The sequence below is a fragment of the Pipistrellus hanaki genome (assembly GCF_964339955.1).
Source record: "Pipistrellus hanaki genome assembly, chromosome: 7".
NCBI lineage: Eukaryota > Metazoa > Chordata > Mammalia > Chiroptera > Vespertilionidae > Pipistrellus > Pipistrellus hanaki.
This window is the reverse complement of record NC_140509.1, coordinates 81,452,785-81,468,361: the sequence shown is the minus strand read 5'-3', so window position 1 is coordinate 81,468,361 and position 15,577 is coordinate 81,452,785. Positions and strand designations below refer to the sequence as shown.

The 15,577-nt window shown below is 39.5% G+C and overlaps 1 protein-coding gene across 3 annotated transcripts in view; it reads right to left on the bottom strand.

Moving 5' to 3' along the window:
* ESR1 (estrogen receptor 1) overlaps window positions 1-15,577 on the bottom strand; it is a 284,618-nt gene that overhangs the window by 130,180 nt on the left and 138,861 nt on the right. For all 3 annotated transcript variants that reach the window (XM_084890184.1, XM_084890185.1, XM_084890186.1), the window contains exon 4: window positions 419-535. In XM_084890184.1, coding sequence (XP_084746310.1) covers window positions 419-535 — 117 coding nt within the window. The remainder of the gene's footprint in view (window positions 1-418; window positions 536-15,577) is intronic.

Here is a 15,577-nt window from a genome sequence, read left to right as displayed (position 1 = left end):
ATTATTAATTACCTATTTAGCTTTCACATTTACAAGTCTCAGTTTACAAAAGTTTATTCTCCAATATAATTTTCTAGCATTAGCAATATAAACAGTATGGAAAGAATCTTTCTAGGATAACTCCCTGAGCAGTCTTTCTTTCCTTCTACACCATCTCCCATACACCTTTCTTTAAAATATTAATTATTTACATTTAAACTATAAAACACTAAATGGTTTTATGAAACACAGCATTTCCAGTTCCAACTGTTTCCTATTTTTTAAATAAAATGTATTATTGAAATACTTTTGTTGCAAAGAAAAATAAGAATAGAAAAAAAATGTATTAAAAGAGAAAACACTAAACTCCCACGGTTATTGGAATAAACATAGACATAGACATCTATTGGGAGTAGCACCCTGTGTCGAAGGTACCTACCACCTTTCATCATGCCGACTTCGTAGCACTTGCGTAGTCGGCAGGCTTGACAGCTCTTCCTCCTGTTTTTATCAATTGTGCATTGGTTGGTAGCCGGACACATGTAGTCATTATGTCCTATTAAAAGCAAGAGGACAGAATTAATGTGTGTTTTTTTCCAGAAAATGTAGCCAGTCATAATCTACAAGTGAAGCTGTCTGGAGGATGTTTTCATATCACTTGCTTGGCCTTATTATGTTGTTATCTCAGTCCATCATCCTTTTTAAGTCCTTTTGTAAGTGTTAAAAAAAAATCCTTAATTTCTGCCTCAGCCAAGTACTTTGGGAGTTTTTTGGGCAACTCACCTTCAGATCACACAGCTTATATTTGGGGGCATGATGCTTTACATACACTTACAAAGTTAGATAGTCTCAGCAGATAAAGTCTTTTTTTTTCCTTTTGTTTTGTTTTTGTTTTTAGTTTAGTTTAGTTTTTTGGGGTTTTTTTTATTTGTTTGGTTTTTTTAATCAGGTCCACTTGATTAAATTACTATCAAAATAAAACTTACTTTCAGAGAGTTTCAAAGTGGCATTCTTAAACACAACGTAAAGAACCTTTAAGTAGGTTTTCAAATGAAGCCAGGACACCTAAATTTAAGTTGGGGTGGTGAGCTGGGCATTGGCACAGTTCAGTCCTTCAGATGGAAAGTTAGTCCATCACTTACTAGTAGGAGGGCACTGAACAAGCCAGTAACCATGTCCAAGTCTCCTTTTCCTTCTCTTTAACCTACAGAAAAGAATGGTACCCACCACATAACATTATTCTAAGAATTCAATGTCGGAACACATAACACAGTGTCCCAGATACGGTGAGAACTCAATAAATACTATTTTTGTTATTACTATTACTTTATTATTAATCTTCTTTCATTTCTCTCTTGGTTTTTGAATCTCTCTTGCTCAAATGCTTCTTTCTCATTGGATAAAATCACATGCAAGTCTGTCCCACAAAAAGGTCTCCCTTGATCCCACATTACTGTCGAACTTCCATCTTATATTCTGTCCCTCTTTGGCAGTTCAAATCCTCCGAGATGTCTACACTCCAGGAATCCTGTTTCCTCCTCTCTCTTGCACAGCTCAACCCATGCCAATCTGTTTTCCACCTTAGTTGGCCCACAAAAGCAGCTGCTCTGATATCACCAATGACAGTCATTGCTTAATTAAAAAGGTACTTTCAGTCAACATTATACTTTATAAGAAGCTTCAAATGGTTCCTCCCTTCCTCCTGAAACATTTTTTTTCTTTTCCTTTGGCTTCCATCATAAAGAAAGAAAGAAAGAAAGAAAGAAAGAAAGAAAGAAAGAAAGAAAGAAAGAAAGAAAGAAAGAAAGAAAGAAAGAAAGAAAGAAAAAAGAAAAAAAAAAGAAAACTCTCCCAGACCCCTCAAGCTGTGGCTTCCCTCATGTTGTTTGCAGATTCACCACCCAACGTGAAGCCAAACTTGCACAAGGCTCAGTGTCAGGCCCTCTTCTCCTTTTACTACTTAATACTCTCCAATAAAATAATCTATTCCACACTTATGGTTTCCACTGTCATTAAAGGCAGAGGACTCACAAATATATACTTCTAGTCAGCCCTCTTTTGGGAGCTCTGGGTGCATTATCTAATTGCCTACATCAGTGTTTCCCAAAGTGTGGTACGTGTATCCCTAGGGGTATGGGAAGAGTTTGGTGGGGGTTCATGTTGCACTGGAGTTTGCACCAGGGATATGCACTGCACCGTGCTTAGCTGTGCCTAATTCTATGTTCTCATGAGTACGAGGGGTACTCAGCATTACGAAAATTATAGAAGGGGTACACATATGTCAAAAGTTTGGGAAACACTGGCCTACATGAAGTTTCTGCTGCAAAATTTAGAAATCACTTGTACTTCTTTATCCATAAAAAAAAAAAATCTGGTGTATAGCATGCAGAATATTAAACTTCACATATGACTAAACACTGGCATGTTTTTACAAAGGAGACCATTTATATAAGTCTAAATCCTTATACTTCTTGGGAACATATCCTGAATTTAGACTAAGCAGATGATAGGTTGCTATTTTTAAATGTGCTTCCCATTCGGGGGGAAAAAAAGGGGATGGGGGGGGTATATATTCCACCCTCTAATTGAGTCTCTCCTTAAATCTCTATTTTTCTGATTACAAAGGGCAACATGTAGTGAAATGTTTGAATCACAGAACGCTTTGTTCTTAATTTAGCGTAAGGGTCTGACCCAATTAGAATAGAGTGGACGGGATTTTATAAGAAGTGTTTGTCTCATAAAACTCAGTTCTCCATCTTTAGATATATGATAAAAGTCATTGTATAAACAGGCACCTGATTGGATTAACATCTCATTCTTCAAATGCTTACCAGGAACCAGCCAACGACAGCAGGCTTATAAACTTGTAACTTTAGTAAGAGACCACACAGTTCTTCAAATATTCAGGCATTTGATTGTCCTTATCAAGAGGGCCAAATTGAGGAAATAATAGAATCAGAAACAAATTTACCTGGGCAGATATAAACACTAAGCAGAAAGTGTATTCTTCTGACACCTCAAAGAAACTTAGTGTTTGGTCTCCGATGGTGTTGTATGCAGTACATGTTGAGTTACATAAACTCTAAGAAAATTAATGTATATTAAGCTTCAGAAGAAAATAGTTAATAATCACTTGAACCAAAAATTACTTTGATTCACTCTTCTCTGTCTCTCAAAGCCAGCTGTTTTTCAAGCCAGAAGATGGGAGAACTGAATTGGGTCCAAGGCCAGCTGGCTATAGAACCATGTGGAATTCCAAAGTTAACATAAATTCTCTGGATTTGTGCAACTGAACTCATCCCTTAACAAAATGAACACCAGAATCATGTTCCTAATATAAACCTTTTGGGACAAAGCTAAGTTTTCTCCTGCCTGAACGACAATAAAATTTAGAATTTATAAATTGGCAACAAGAAAAATTTATAGCTACATATTTGACATATATCATTAGAACAAAGACTTCTTACTCAAACACCATTAACAACTATTTGTAAGTCTTCAACTTACATCAGAAGCAGGAAAACAACAAACATCTTTGTCTCCTAAAAAGCATCACTTAGTAAAGGGATTTATTAAAGCAATTGATTTAAGTGGGTTCAAGAAGAAACTTCTTTTTGAATTTCATTATTTGGCTTCATGAAAACAATGCATGAGAAAAATTCTTAAATGGAAATGGAGTTAATTCTTTAAAAACCAATGATATTAATGAAACATATAGCGCTTTTTCTGAAGAGACTGAAGTATTCTGGGTGCCTGTGACCAGGTTGGCCCAAAGGTTTCTTTTGCAGAGGCCTGGAGAAAGCATAAAAGCTGGGAGGCAAGGTGTGAGGTTCTGGTGAAGTTTGGGAGAAATCATCACTATTTTCCCATCCACCGAAAATTAAATATAGAAAGCCTTTGGGCCAGTGTAGGGCTTGAATAATAGGAAGCGGAGAGCAAAGAGAGTGTAGCATGCAGGAAGCTTGAAGGTTAGGGAGAGGAGACCTCTGGGAGCAGAAATTAGCAGGTAACCCACAGCTCCTGGGGCAACAGCTCTTTCCCAAGCTTCCCTTGGATTCCTTCTCTTGACTTTATGTCCCTCCTTTTCTTCTTACTGTTCTTCTTTCGGTAGCAGCTGTTTTTGCATTGTTATCATTCCCGAGGAAGTCTACATTTGTTAGTTACAAAAATAAGCAATGACCTATAATCAGAGATTCAAAAGAAATATGAAAACAACAAAGTAAAACAAACAGGTGAGGATGTGGAGAAAAGGGAACCCTTATGCGCTGCTCATGGGAGTGCCATCTGATGCCTCACCCTTATTTTTTAAAATGAGCTTAATACTCTGGGGCAGGGAAGAGATGCATCAAAATGAAGGAGACTTTCATGAAGTTAGACCAAAAGCCAAACATGAAAACTAGTAAAAGGTTTTTCACCATTAGGTAAATCTGTATTTCTTTCTGCTTTTAAGTATCAATACATATATATATAGAGTATGAAATGCAGGTTGAATATGAAATCACAGGATCCTACACAAATTTACTCAAAAGGAAGTCAGTGACTCTTTAGTTTTACTAGGGAAATGTTATATTTTTCTTTAGGTATTAAGGTCCAAAAAACATGTCAAAGCATAGTTTGAGCCTAAGCAGTGAGACGATAATAAGGATCCTCTCATGAACTTTCAAAGCTCCGACCTGAGTGGGAGCTCCCAGCAGACATTTCTCCTCAACTTGTTCGTTTCACACTTACGCTCACTTCCTGTCTGGGAGGCAAGTGCATGAGAGAGTCTGACCAACATTCTCTCTGCTAAGAAAACCGACCCTGTTGGGTACTAAATGTACTGTGTTATGTGTGGATTCTTTCATTTAATCCAGCAACTTTCTGAGGAAGAAATTATATTAATCTCCATTTTACAGATGCAAAACTAATATGATAAAATCTATAACCCCTGTCCAAAGCCATACAGCAAGCAAGTGGCAGAGAAGGGTTTTGAAGCAAGTCTCCCTCATTGCAGAGGTCAAACTCTTCTGCATCCTAACAACTTTCATACATGAAAGGCCCAACTTGCCCAAAGGGAACTGTTATCTACTTTCCAGAGGCAATAATTGTCTACAATTGTTTGTCCACTGAGTATTCTGCTTTTTAAGAAGCCTGTGCATAAGGAACTAAAAAATGAAGAATTAATAGAGCCAATGTCATTGTTTTCTATCTAGCATATCTGTAAGCTACAATAAATACTGTGTAAGGCCAAATCAATATTGAATTCTGTTGACTTAAATCACAGGGATGAAATGGAAGGTCCAACTCTCTTGGACATGATTGTAAGGAGGGTTAAGGTTAGGGTTAGGGTTAGGGTTAGGGTTAGGGTTAGGGTTAGGGTTAGGGTTAGAGTTAGGGTTAGAGCAAGACGAAAGTCTTGCTCTCTCTTGCACACTAAGAAACAAGTTGGCTTCCTGCGCGAGCTCCATCTAATCCAACCTCCAATTTATGAGGGATGCTTTATCTTGGTCATGCCATACATGTTTATTAACCATGGTCCAAGGGAAGAGTGTCATGGGAGTTGTCTGGTAAAACTGAAGAATTGGTCCAAACAGTAATGTTGTTGGGATCCAATAGCAAAAAGGAAAGGAAAACTCATAGGGAACCTGTTGTAGAAATAAGGGTTCAAAACATTTTCATTAAAAATAAAGGATTAAAAGTATTCAAAGTTAAGCCAACAAAAAAAAAATCATACCAAAATATACTCTAATCATCTCTGAGTAGTAGTAAAATAGGCAAGGCAGAGAGAAGATGTGAAAAAGCTTGAAACAGCTTTGCCAAATTTTTAAGGCTAGAGGAGGAGGAGGAAGTCAAAGATTCTGGTGGTTTGTGCCAGGGTGCCTTAAAAATTGTTCTTAATATTCATCAGAAAAAGGATCTGGTTTGAGAGGGGTGGAAAGAAGAGGTGGAACAATTTTAAGCATGCTGTGTTGGGGATTTTAGTAGCATGCCAACAAACAAGTGCCCCATAGGCTTTTCTGAAGCGTTGGAGTCATGTCAAAATGAAGTTGGAGATCATATAATCCAGAAATTCCACTTTTGGCTATATGCCCAAAAGAATTAAAGGCAGAGGCTCAACCAGATATCTGTACACCCATGTACATAACTCCACTATTCACTATAGTCAACAAGATAGATGATAACATGTGGTACATACATCAAATGAAATTTTATTCAGCCTTAAAAAGAAATCAAATTCTGACACATGGTAAAACTTGGATGAACTTTAAGATATTATCCTAAGTAAAATAAGTCAGACACAAAAGGACAAATACCACATGTTCCACTTATATGAAATACCTAGAGTGGCCAAATTCATAGAGGAAGAGAATAGAATAGCAGTTACAGAGAAATGTGGAGAAGAGGAACTTGGAAACTATGGTTCAATAAGTACAAATGCCATTTGGGATGATAAAAAATATCTGAAAATGGACAGTAATGATGGTTATCCAACAATGTGAATGTACTTAATGCCATTGAACTGTATACTTTAAAATGATAAACTTTTGAGTGTCTATTTTACCACAATTTTAAAAAAATGAAATGGGAGGTCTAAGAAGCACCTACATGAGGAAGGGCAGGAAAAGGAATCCAGAGAGTAACTTTGCAATTGGCCTGTGCATGTTATGTGATTAGGCCCAGGACTGGCTAGCAGTATTGGCCAGATGTTTCTATGGGCCAGGATCATGCTAGATGGTGTTAGCCCTTGATCTCATCTCAGCATCACACCAGTTAGGTTACAGTTAGATTGCTGTAATTCCTACATTGTAGAAGCTCAGGGTCACCCAACTAGTAGATGGCAGAGCCGCCATTAAAATCTAGGTCTGTGTCCTTCTCAAGTTCTTATTCCTCTAGGAACACAACAGTAGGGTTGGTGAAGTAGAAAGAACTCTATAACTAAAAAACCAAAATGTGTAAACTGTTATACTTGGAACTATAATAAAAAGAGAATTCCCTAATGCAATTCCTACATCATATCATTGGAAGGTCATTTCAGAAGCAGCAATAAAATTATTTCCAGAAACTGACCATCCCAAATATGAGAAATGAACCACATGAAATATATTCATCAGTAGAGTGTGACATAACATTATCAAAACCTTCCTGGAAAACAAGTCAGCACATTCCAACATAAAACAGAGAAAAGAAAGTAGAGAGCAAGATATTGGTGAAATAAAAATAAGGAAGTTGTATTCTGTGAAGGAACAATATGGTATTCCATTTGGAAATAAATTTAATTCAGATAATAAAGTGAATATTCTTTTATTTACAGCTGATGTAATGAGCCAAACAAAATGAAACAGAATTTGGCTGTCTCATTGAACACATTCCTAACACTCCAATGAGGACTTTTAGTGTGTCATGGTTTGAACTATTTCACAACCACATCTGTACGTAATGAGGTAAAATTTAAAAAAGCACGATAATAATGCATCCCAAATTGTTTTCCACATTTTGTCAGTTCTAGTATATCTTATCAGTGAACACTACCTTCCATTGGCATTTTATACCAATTTTTAAGTGAAACAAAAACATTTCTTGCATACAAGAATATTTTTAAAGGAAAAGCATGTCCAGGAATTCCAGGAAGGATAATTGTCCTGGGGAGTGTCTTTTTCTTTTCTTTCTTTTTTTTTTTAAATATATTTTATTGATTTTTTACGGAGAGGAAGGGAGAGAGATAGAGAGCCAGAAACATCGAGAGGGAAACATCAACCAGCTGCCTCTTGCACACCCCCTACAGGGGATGTGCCCGCAACCAATGTACATGCCCTTGACCGGAATCGAACCTGGGACCTCCCAGTCCGCAGATCGAAGCATTACCGCTGAACCAAACCGGCCCCGGCAAGGGAGTGTTTTTTTTTAAGTGAAAATGAACTAAAGAGGAAATCCTCTATCTATTTGCCCTGGGAAGACCCCAGTCTGCTAAACGTCTTGGCCAGGGCATTAGTCCTTCTCCTGTACTGCCTCACTTGTCAGCTGCAAGTCCACAGTTGGTTTAGGCACCTAGTCCAGGATCAAACCAACAGCTGCCATAAAAGAAAAAATAATGCAGTGGCCACCAACTCATTGTAAAGCTGATACAAAAAATAAGCCAGTTTAAAGAATGCCTTTTGGGGCTTTGCAAGTAGCAAGTGCTGTTCCACAGCCCAAGAAAGGACTTCCTGAAAGTGTCCCTCTGAGACAATAGGTAAGTGTCAAACAAAGGAGAACAATGTGACAATGGGTGAGATTAGCTCATTTCTAGGCCCCTCTCCTTTGCTCTGTTCAATTGTTTGCAGGGTTTTTTCCAAGCTTTCTTTCTTTCCCCCATTCTCCCAAGTTTTCTTTCTACCTGGAGTCATTTAACATCTGAACACTGGTATCCATGAGCAGTAGAAAATATGTTAAACTGTCCTTGTCCAAAGCTGAAGAATCAATAGGAGGAAAATGGCCTGGTGATCAGACAAGAGGGTAAAGCTCAGAGTAGAGCTGTGCTTCTGCCCTGGATTATAAGAACAGCTAATAAGTACAGTCCCACCTCCCATCCTGGGCCATGGGGTGGTACAGGAGAGAGTGGAAGACCGTGTTTATTAAGACCATGTTTATTAAGATCTGTGTGAATGTCCCTCAAGCTGCCACCCCTGAATGCTCCCTTGTAGACTTTTGACCACCTAACTGCTAAATAAGGGGTTTCCTCCATCTGCAGGAGCCCTCCAAAGTGAACTCCCTCAGCAAAGTTCCTCCCAGGCATCCTGAAAAAGTAATGAAAGAAGATGCAAGAGCTTTTGTTCTTGTTGTTGTTAATTCTCACCTGAGAATATTTTTTCATGGATTTTTAGAGAGAGTGGAAGAGAGAGACAGAAGGAAAAACATTGATGTGAGAGAAACACAAATGCCTACACATGCCCAACCAGGGCCAGGGATTGAGCCTGCAACAGAGGTATGTGCCCAGGACCAGAATTGAATCCAGGACCCTTCAGTCCACAGGCAAATGCTCTATCCACTGAGTTAACCAGCTAGGGCAGGAGTTTCTGATTCAATGGTCTTCTAGCACATTTAACACATGACCCTGGTCATTCTTCTTTTTTAAGTCCATTTTAAAAGTGAGAAAATGGGGGCGGGAGGGAATGGTGGCAGAATAGACTGACGTGTCCCAAGCCTTCTCCCAGAGCAGAAAGAAAGAACAGCTGAGAGTCACATGGGGAGTGTTTGTTGGCGAATTAAGGGACAGCTATACTCTAGGACACATGTGTCAAACAAGGCCCGCGGGCCAAATCCAGCCCGCCAGGCCTTGCAATGTGGCCCGCACCGCGCTGTCATCACTGCATTCCGCTGTCAGTTTATGACATTGTCAGTTTATGACTGTTCAGTAAACCATTCGGCCCACGATTTAGGCTAGATTTTAGATTTTGGCCCCTTCTCTGATTGAGTTCGACACCCCTACTCTAGGACAAGGTGGGAGACTGCTAGACAGGACTCCCCTGACTGGGCAGCCCCACTGCTGCTGGGTTCCCTCCCAGAGACAATGGCTCAGACAGCTCGGATGCAGAGACCGTGCCATCTTGAAGGGGAAAGCGGATGCTATCAGATGCCTGAAAATCTACAACTGCAGCACCCACTGAACAGCTGTGAACCCCAAAACACCAGTCCCCAATTGGCACAAACACACAGATTCAGAGGAGCTCTACAATCCATCACAGAAAGGTCAGATTTTGCCTGGGATAAGGAGAGAGAGAACTACATAACCAGACATCCAGAGAAGAAAAGAGACCATGGGGAGACCAAAAAACAAACAAACAAACAAACAAACAAACAAACAAAACAAACAAACAAAAAAACCAGCCCACTATGAAAGAAAAGCAGGCATCACCAGAAAAGGAAGTAAACAAAATAGAGGCAAGCAACCTGTCAGAGAAAGAATTCAGAGAAATAGTCATAAGATGGCTGAAAAGAATAGAAGACAAATTCGACAATATGAGTAAGAAACAAGAGGAAATGAAGAAGAACTAAGAAGAAATGAAAAATGACATCGCTACTGTAAAGAACTCAATAGAAAGCATCAAGAGTAGACTAGAAGAAGCAGAGGACCCCATAAGTGAACTAGAAGTCAAGGTGGGAAAAAATACGCAAGTAGAGCAGCTTCTAGAAAAAAAAAATTAAAAAGCAGGAGAGCCTAAGGGAACTTTGGGACAACACAAAACAAAACCAACATCCACATAATAGGTGTTTCAGAAGAAGAGGTAACTGAGCAAGGAATAGAAAACCTGTTTGAAGAAATAATGACAGAAAACTTCCCTGATATAGGAAAGAAAAACCCCACAGAAACCCAAGAAGCTCACAGAGTCAGAAAGTTATATACAAAGGAACCCCCATCAGACTAGCAACTGATTTCTCAACAGAATGTCATCAGACCAGAAGGGAATGGGATGAAATATACAAAGTCATGCAAAGGAAGGGTCTGAATCCAAGAATACTGTACCAAGCAAGGCTATCAATCAAAATTGAAGGTGAAAGCAGGAGCTTCACAGACAAAAAAGGTCTAAGGAAATTTATTACCACCAAACCAGCAATGCAAGAAATGCTAAAGGGTCTGCTGTAAAAAAAAAAAAAAAAAAAAAAAGAAGAAGAAGAAGAAGGAAGCAAAGAAGGAACATGGGAGTAAATAATAAAAATGGCAACAAATAAGAACCTATCAATAATAACTTTAAATGTAAGTGGATTAAATGCCCCAATAAAAGATATAAGATAACAGATTGGATAAGAAAACAAGACCCATATATCTTATGTCTATAAGAAACCCACCTCAAAAAAAAAATAAAACAAAAAAATGCACAAAGACTGAGGGTGAAGGGATGGAAAAGGGTTTTTCAGGTGAATGGAAATGAATAAAAAGCTGGGGTAGCAAAACTTATATCTGACAAATTAAATCTCCAAGTGAAGGATGTAACAAGAGACAAGGAAGGCCACTTCATAATACTAAAGGGAGCAATCCAACAAGAAGAAATAACTACGGTAGACATATATGCACCCAATACAGGAGCACCCAAATACATTAAAAAAAAAAAAAAAAAAAAAAAACTTCTGGAGGATATCAAGGGAGAAATTGACAGCAATACAATCATAGTAGGAGACTTTAATACCCCACTATAACCATTGGAAAAATCCTCTAAACAAAAAATCAGCAAAGAAGTATCAATCCTAAATAACTCACTAGACCTTATGGAATTAATTGACATCTTCAGAATATTTCACCCCAAAGCCACAGAATATACATTCTTCTCAAGTGCACATGGGTCATTCTCAAAGATAGACCATCTGTTGGGACATAGGCAAAGTCTCTTCAAATTCAAGAAGATAGAAATCATATCAAGCATCTTCTCAGATCACAGTGGCATAAAACTGGAAATCAACTACAATACAAACAATCCAAAAAAAATCTAACATATGGAGACTCAGCAGCATGCTATTAAACAATGACTGGGTTACCAGAGAGATCAAGGAAGAAATAAAAAAACATCATGGCAACAAATGACAATGAAAATACAACAATCCAAATTCTATGGGACACAGCGAAAGCAGCATTGAGAGGGAAGTTCATAGATCTACAAGCCTACTGCAAAAAAAAAACAAGAAACAATGGTAATAAATTACCTAACCCTACAACTAAAAGAGTTAGAAAGAGAGCAACAAGAAAAACCCAGTGTAAACAAAAGGAAGGAAATATTAAGATCAGAGTGGAGAAAAACAACATAGAGACCAAAGAAATAATACAAAAGATCAACAAAGCCAAGAGCTGGTTCTTTGAAAGGATAAACAAGATTGATGAACCTCTAGCCAGGCTCACCAAGAAGCAAAGAGAGAGGACCCAAATTAACAAAATCAGAAATGAAAGAGGTGAAACAACAAAGACCCCACCAAAATAGGAAGTATTGTTTAAAAAAGTACTATGAACAACTCTATTCCAACAAACTGAACAAATACTATGAACAACTCTATTCCAACAAACTGAAGGAAAGGGATATATTTCTAGAAAAATATAACCTTCCAAAACTCAATCAGGAAGAATATAAACATCTCAATAGGCCAATAACTATGAACGAAATTGAAGCAGTCATCAAAAAGCTTCCAGCATGGGAGAACATATTTGCCAATGATATCAACAATAAGGGTTTAATCGCCACATTTACAAGGAACTCATGCAGCTTAACAAAAAGAAGATAAACAACCTAATCAAAAAAATGGGCAACTAATCTAGACACTTTTCAAAAGAAGACAGAAGGGAGGCCAATAGACATATGAAGATATGCTCAAAGTCACTCATCATCTGATATATGCAAATCAAAATGACAATGTGGTATCACCTCACACTTGTCAGAATGGCTATCATCAATAAATCAACAGAGGACAAGTGGTGGTGAGGATGTGGAGAACAAGGAACCTCGTGCACTGCTGGTGGGAATGCAGATTGGTGCATCCATTGTGGAGAACTGTATGGAGTCTTCTCAAAAAACTAAAAATGGAACTCCCATTTGACCCATAATCCCACTCCTAGGAATATATCCTAAGAAACTAGAAACACCAATCAGAAAGGATATATGCATTCCAATGTTCATAGCAGCACAATTTACAATAGCTAAGATTTGAAAACAGCCTAGGTGCCCGTCAGCAGATGACTGGATCAGAAAACTATGGTACATATCTACACAATGGAATACTACACTGCCATAAAAAAGAAGGCATTCTTACCATTTGCAGCAATATGGATGGAAATGGATAGCATTATACTAAGTGAATAAGCCAGTCAATGAAAGAAAAATACCACATGATCTCACTCATTTGTGGATAATAAAGAACATTATAAACTGATTAACAAAAAGATAGAATCAGAGGCAGTAAAGCATCAAACAGACTGTCAAATTACAGCGGGAATGTTAGGGAGAGGTGGGGGAGATAAGAGATCAACCAAAGGACATATATGCATGCATATAAGCATAACCAATGGAAGCAAGACACTGGGGTGGGGGGGGGTGTAAGGGCATGTATGGGAGTGGGGTGAGGGGTGGCAATGGTAAAATATGTACACATATAATACCTTAATTTAAAAAATGGAGGAAAAAATTGTTTTTAAAAAAGTGAGAAAACAAACCCAACGACAGTCTGTCAGGCATAGTGCATTTTCTCAGCTTGAATAACAATTTCTCTTAAATAAAAATAAATGGAGGTGGGTTTCATTCATTGTATTGCTGATGAACCTTTACAGGATGAGGTTGTTTGATGAAATAAAAAGTATGCTAAGGAGATCTGTTTTGCATTTATTTGACTTATTTGCATGGTAAATTCAAGCCAAAGTAGCATGGATAATTTTGTGTAGTTTGTGGTCCTCGTGGTTGGGGACAGTCTCTTTGACACAGACCATAGTAGCTCCGCAGCTCATGGATGCTCAGAAAATGAAAGGGTGCGAGGCAGAGTGGCCTTAAAATCCGCATTGCCTGGGCATCCAGACAGCTCAAGTCTGGGTGGTCACACTGACCCGCAGGGAGAACTCTCAGCCAACCACTTTACAGTGCTTGGAAGGAGTCTCCTCGTGTCTCAAGGGTGCTTGGGCTTCTCAGTCCACACGCTTGTCCACACCGCATTCTAATGAGGAGAACAAGAGAGCCTGGGAAAATCTAGAGTCTCCTTTTCCTCCAGCCCCAGAACTAGCCTCAGGAATGAACATGACCCAACTGCTGGGGATGTCTTGGCCCCAGGTCGTCAGCCTTAGAAGGACGGGAAGGATCTGCTGATCACTGGGACCCATTCCGGTTCTAGGTTCTAAACGTCAATTATTCTCTCTCCTCACTTCCCTGCGGTCCACATTTCCTCTTCACCTGGCTGCTCGGGGTGCGACCTTGGCATTTTCTTTCCTGCTTCAAGCGCGTCTGCCTCCGCCTGAGGTCACTGTACCCAGTGGAAGGAACACGGGCACGCTGAGGAAATGTCATGGCAGTAGGAGCACTGACTGGGCTTTGAGTCCCGGCTCCATGTGATCCCCAGTGGCTACTAGGAGACCCACAGAGACAATATATATAAATGCTTGACCAACCATGAAACTTGGTGCCAGTAGAAGGCATTACAGACTAACAGACAGCTGTTTTAAAATGAGACCTGTAGATACTGATATGGAAAAATCTCCCATATATATTATTTGGTGAAAAAAGCAAGACACAGAATAATATATACAGTATATTGATATACATATCTATATAGATAGATGGAGACAGAGATAGAGATAGATAGAGATAGAGATGAGATAGAGATAGAGATAGAGATAGAGATAGAGATTGATAATTTTTGGAAGAAATTATTAATAGTGCTTATCTCTCAAGAAAAGAAGTGTGGATTTTGGCATGGGATGAGAAGTCCTATACTTTTCATCATGTGCCATTTTGTACATTTAGCCATGTGTATTAGCTTTTTTTTTTTTTTTTTTTTTTTTGAATAATCAAAAAGTTTCTTTAAAATTTCTAACCGACGTGAGCCCAGCATCAACAATGCCTATTTCTTCTCTGGTTCTGCTTCCATTATCCCATCCTGTGGTTATTTCTCTCCAACCTGCAATCCACAGACTGGGCAATAAACCTAACCACCAGGACGCTGCTCCGCCATAGAAAGGGCTGCATTTCTCTCATAGAGACTAGGACAGAGGTTGAGAGTGAGCTGTATTTTTTGATCTTCAGATCCTGTAGCAAAAAAACAAGTAGCAGAGATCCCAACAGCGGACAGAGGCTCCAGTCTGCTCCTGCTCCTGTCACAGAGCCATCCTGTGCATCTGTGACTCTCCTCCTAGCTGGTACCCGGTGACCCAAACCTGCATCCCAGAGGGGCCATCATCACCCTTCATCCTGGGCCTGCTGGGCTAAACAGGCACGTGGGCTGTCTAGGCCCCGCCCAGTGCTTGGGGACAGCCCTGTTTCCCCTCAGCAAGCAGGACTAACTCCAGGAAAGTCTGTTCCCTTTTCTTGCCTGTAAACCTACAGGACAAGGAGCCAGCTCTGGTCAGGTGGCAGCCCTCACTTCTAGTCTCCCTTTGAGAGCACCCCTGCCCTGAGGGAAGGCAAGAGGAGACAATGGCTAACAGATCACATGGGTTCTGTTGTCTCACCAGCTGGTTACATGCTGGTTTTGTTCTCAGTTTCCTCATATGTCTGAGAGTGATTATCATGCTAACTCCCTAGACTAGGGGTGTCGAACTCAATCAGAGAAGGGGCCAAAATCTAAAATCCAGCCTAAATCGCGGGCCGAATGGTTTACTGAACAGTCATAAACTGACAATGTCATAAACTGACAGCGGAGTGCAGTGATGACAGCGCGGTGCGGGCCACATTGCAAGGCCTGGCCGGCTGGATTTGGCCCGCGGGCCTTGTGTTTGACACATGTGGCCTAGACTTTTGTGAAGGATTAAATGAGAGGATGCATTTAAAACCCATCACAGAGACCCTGGTACAGGGTGAGGACTCATTAAACATTAACTGCCATTGCTAGATCTCCAGGCCAGCAGAGCTCAAATTTGTAGGAACAGCACCTAAACGACAAGGCCCTCAAACCAATCTATAAT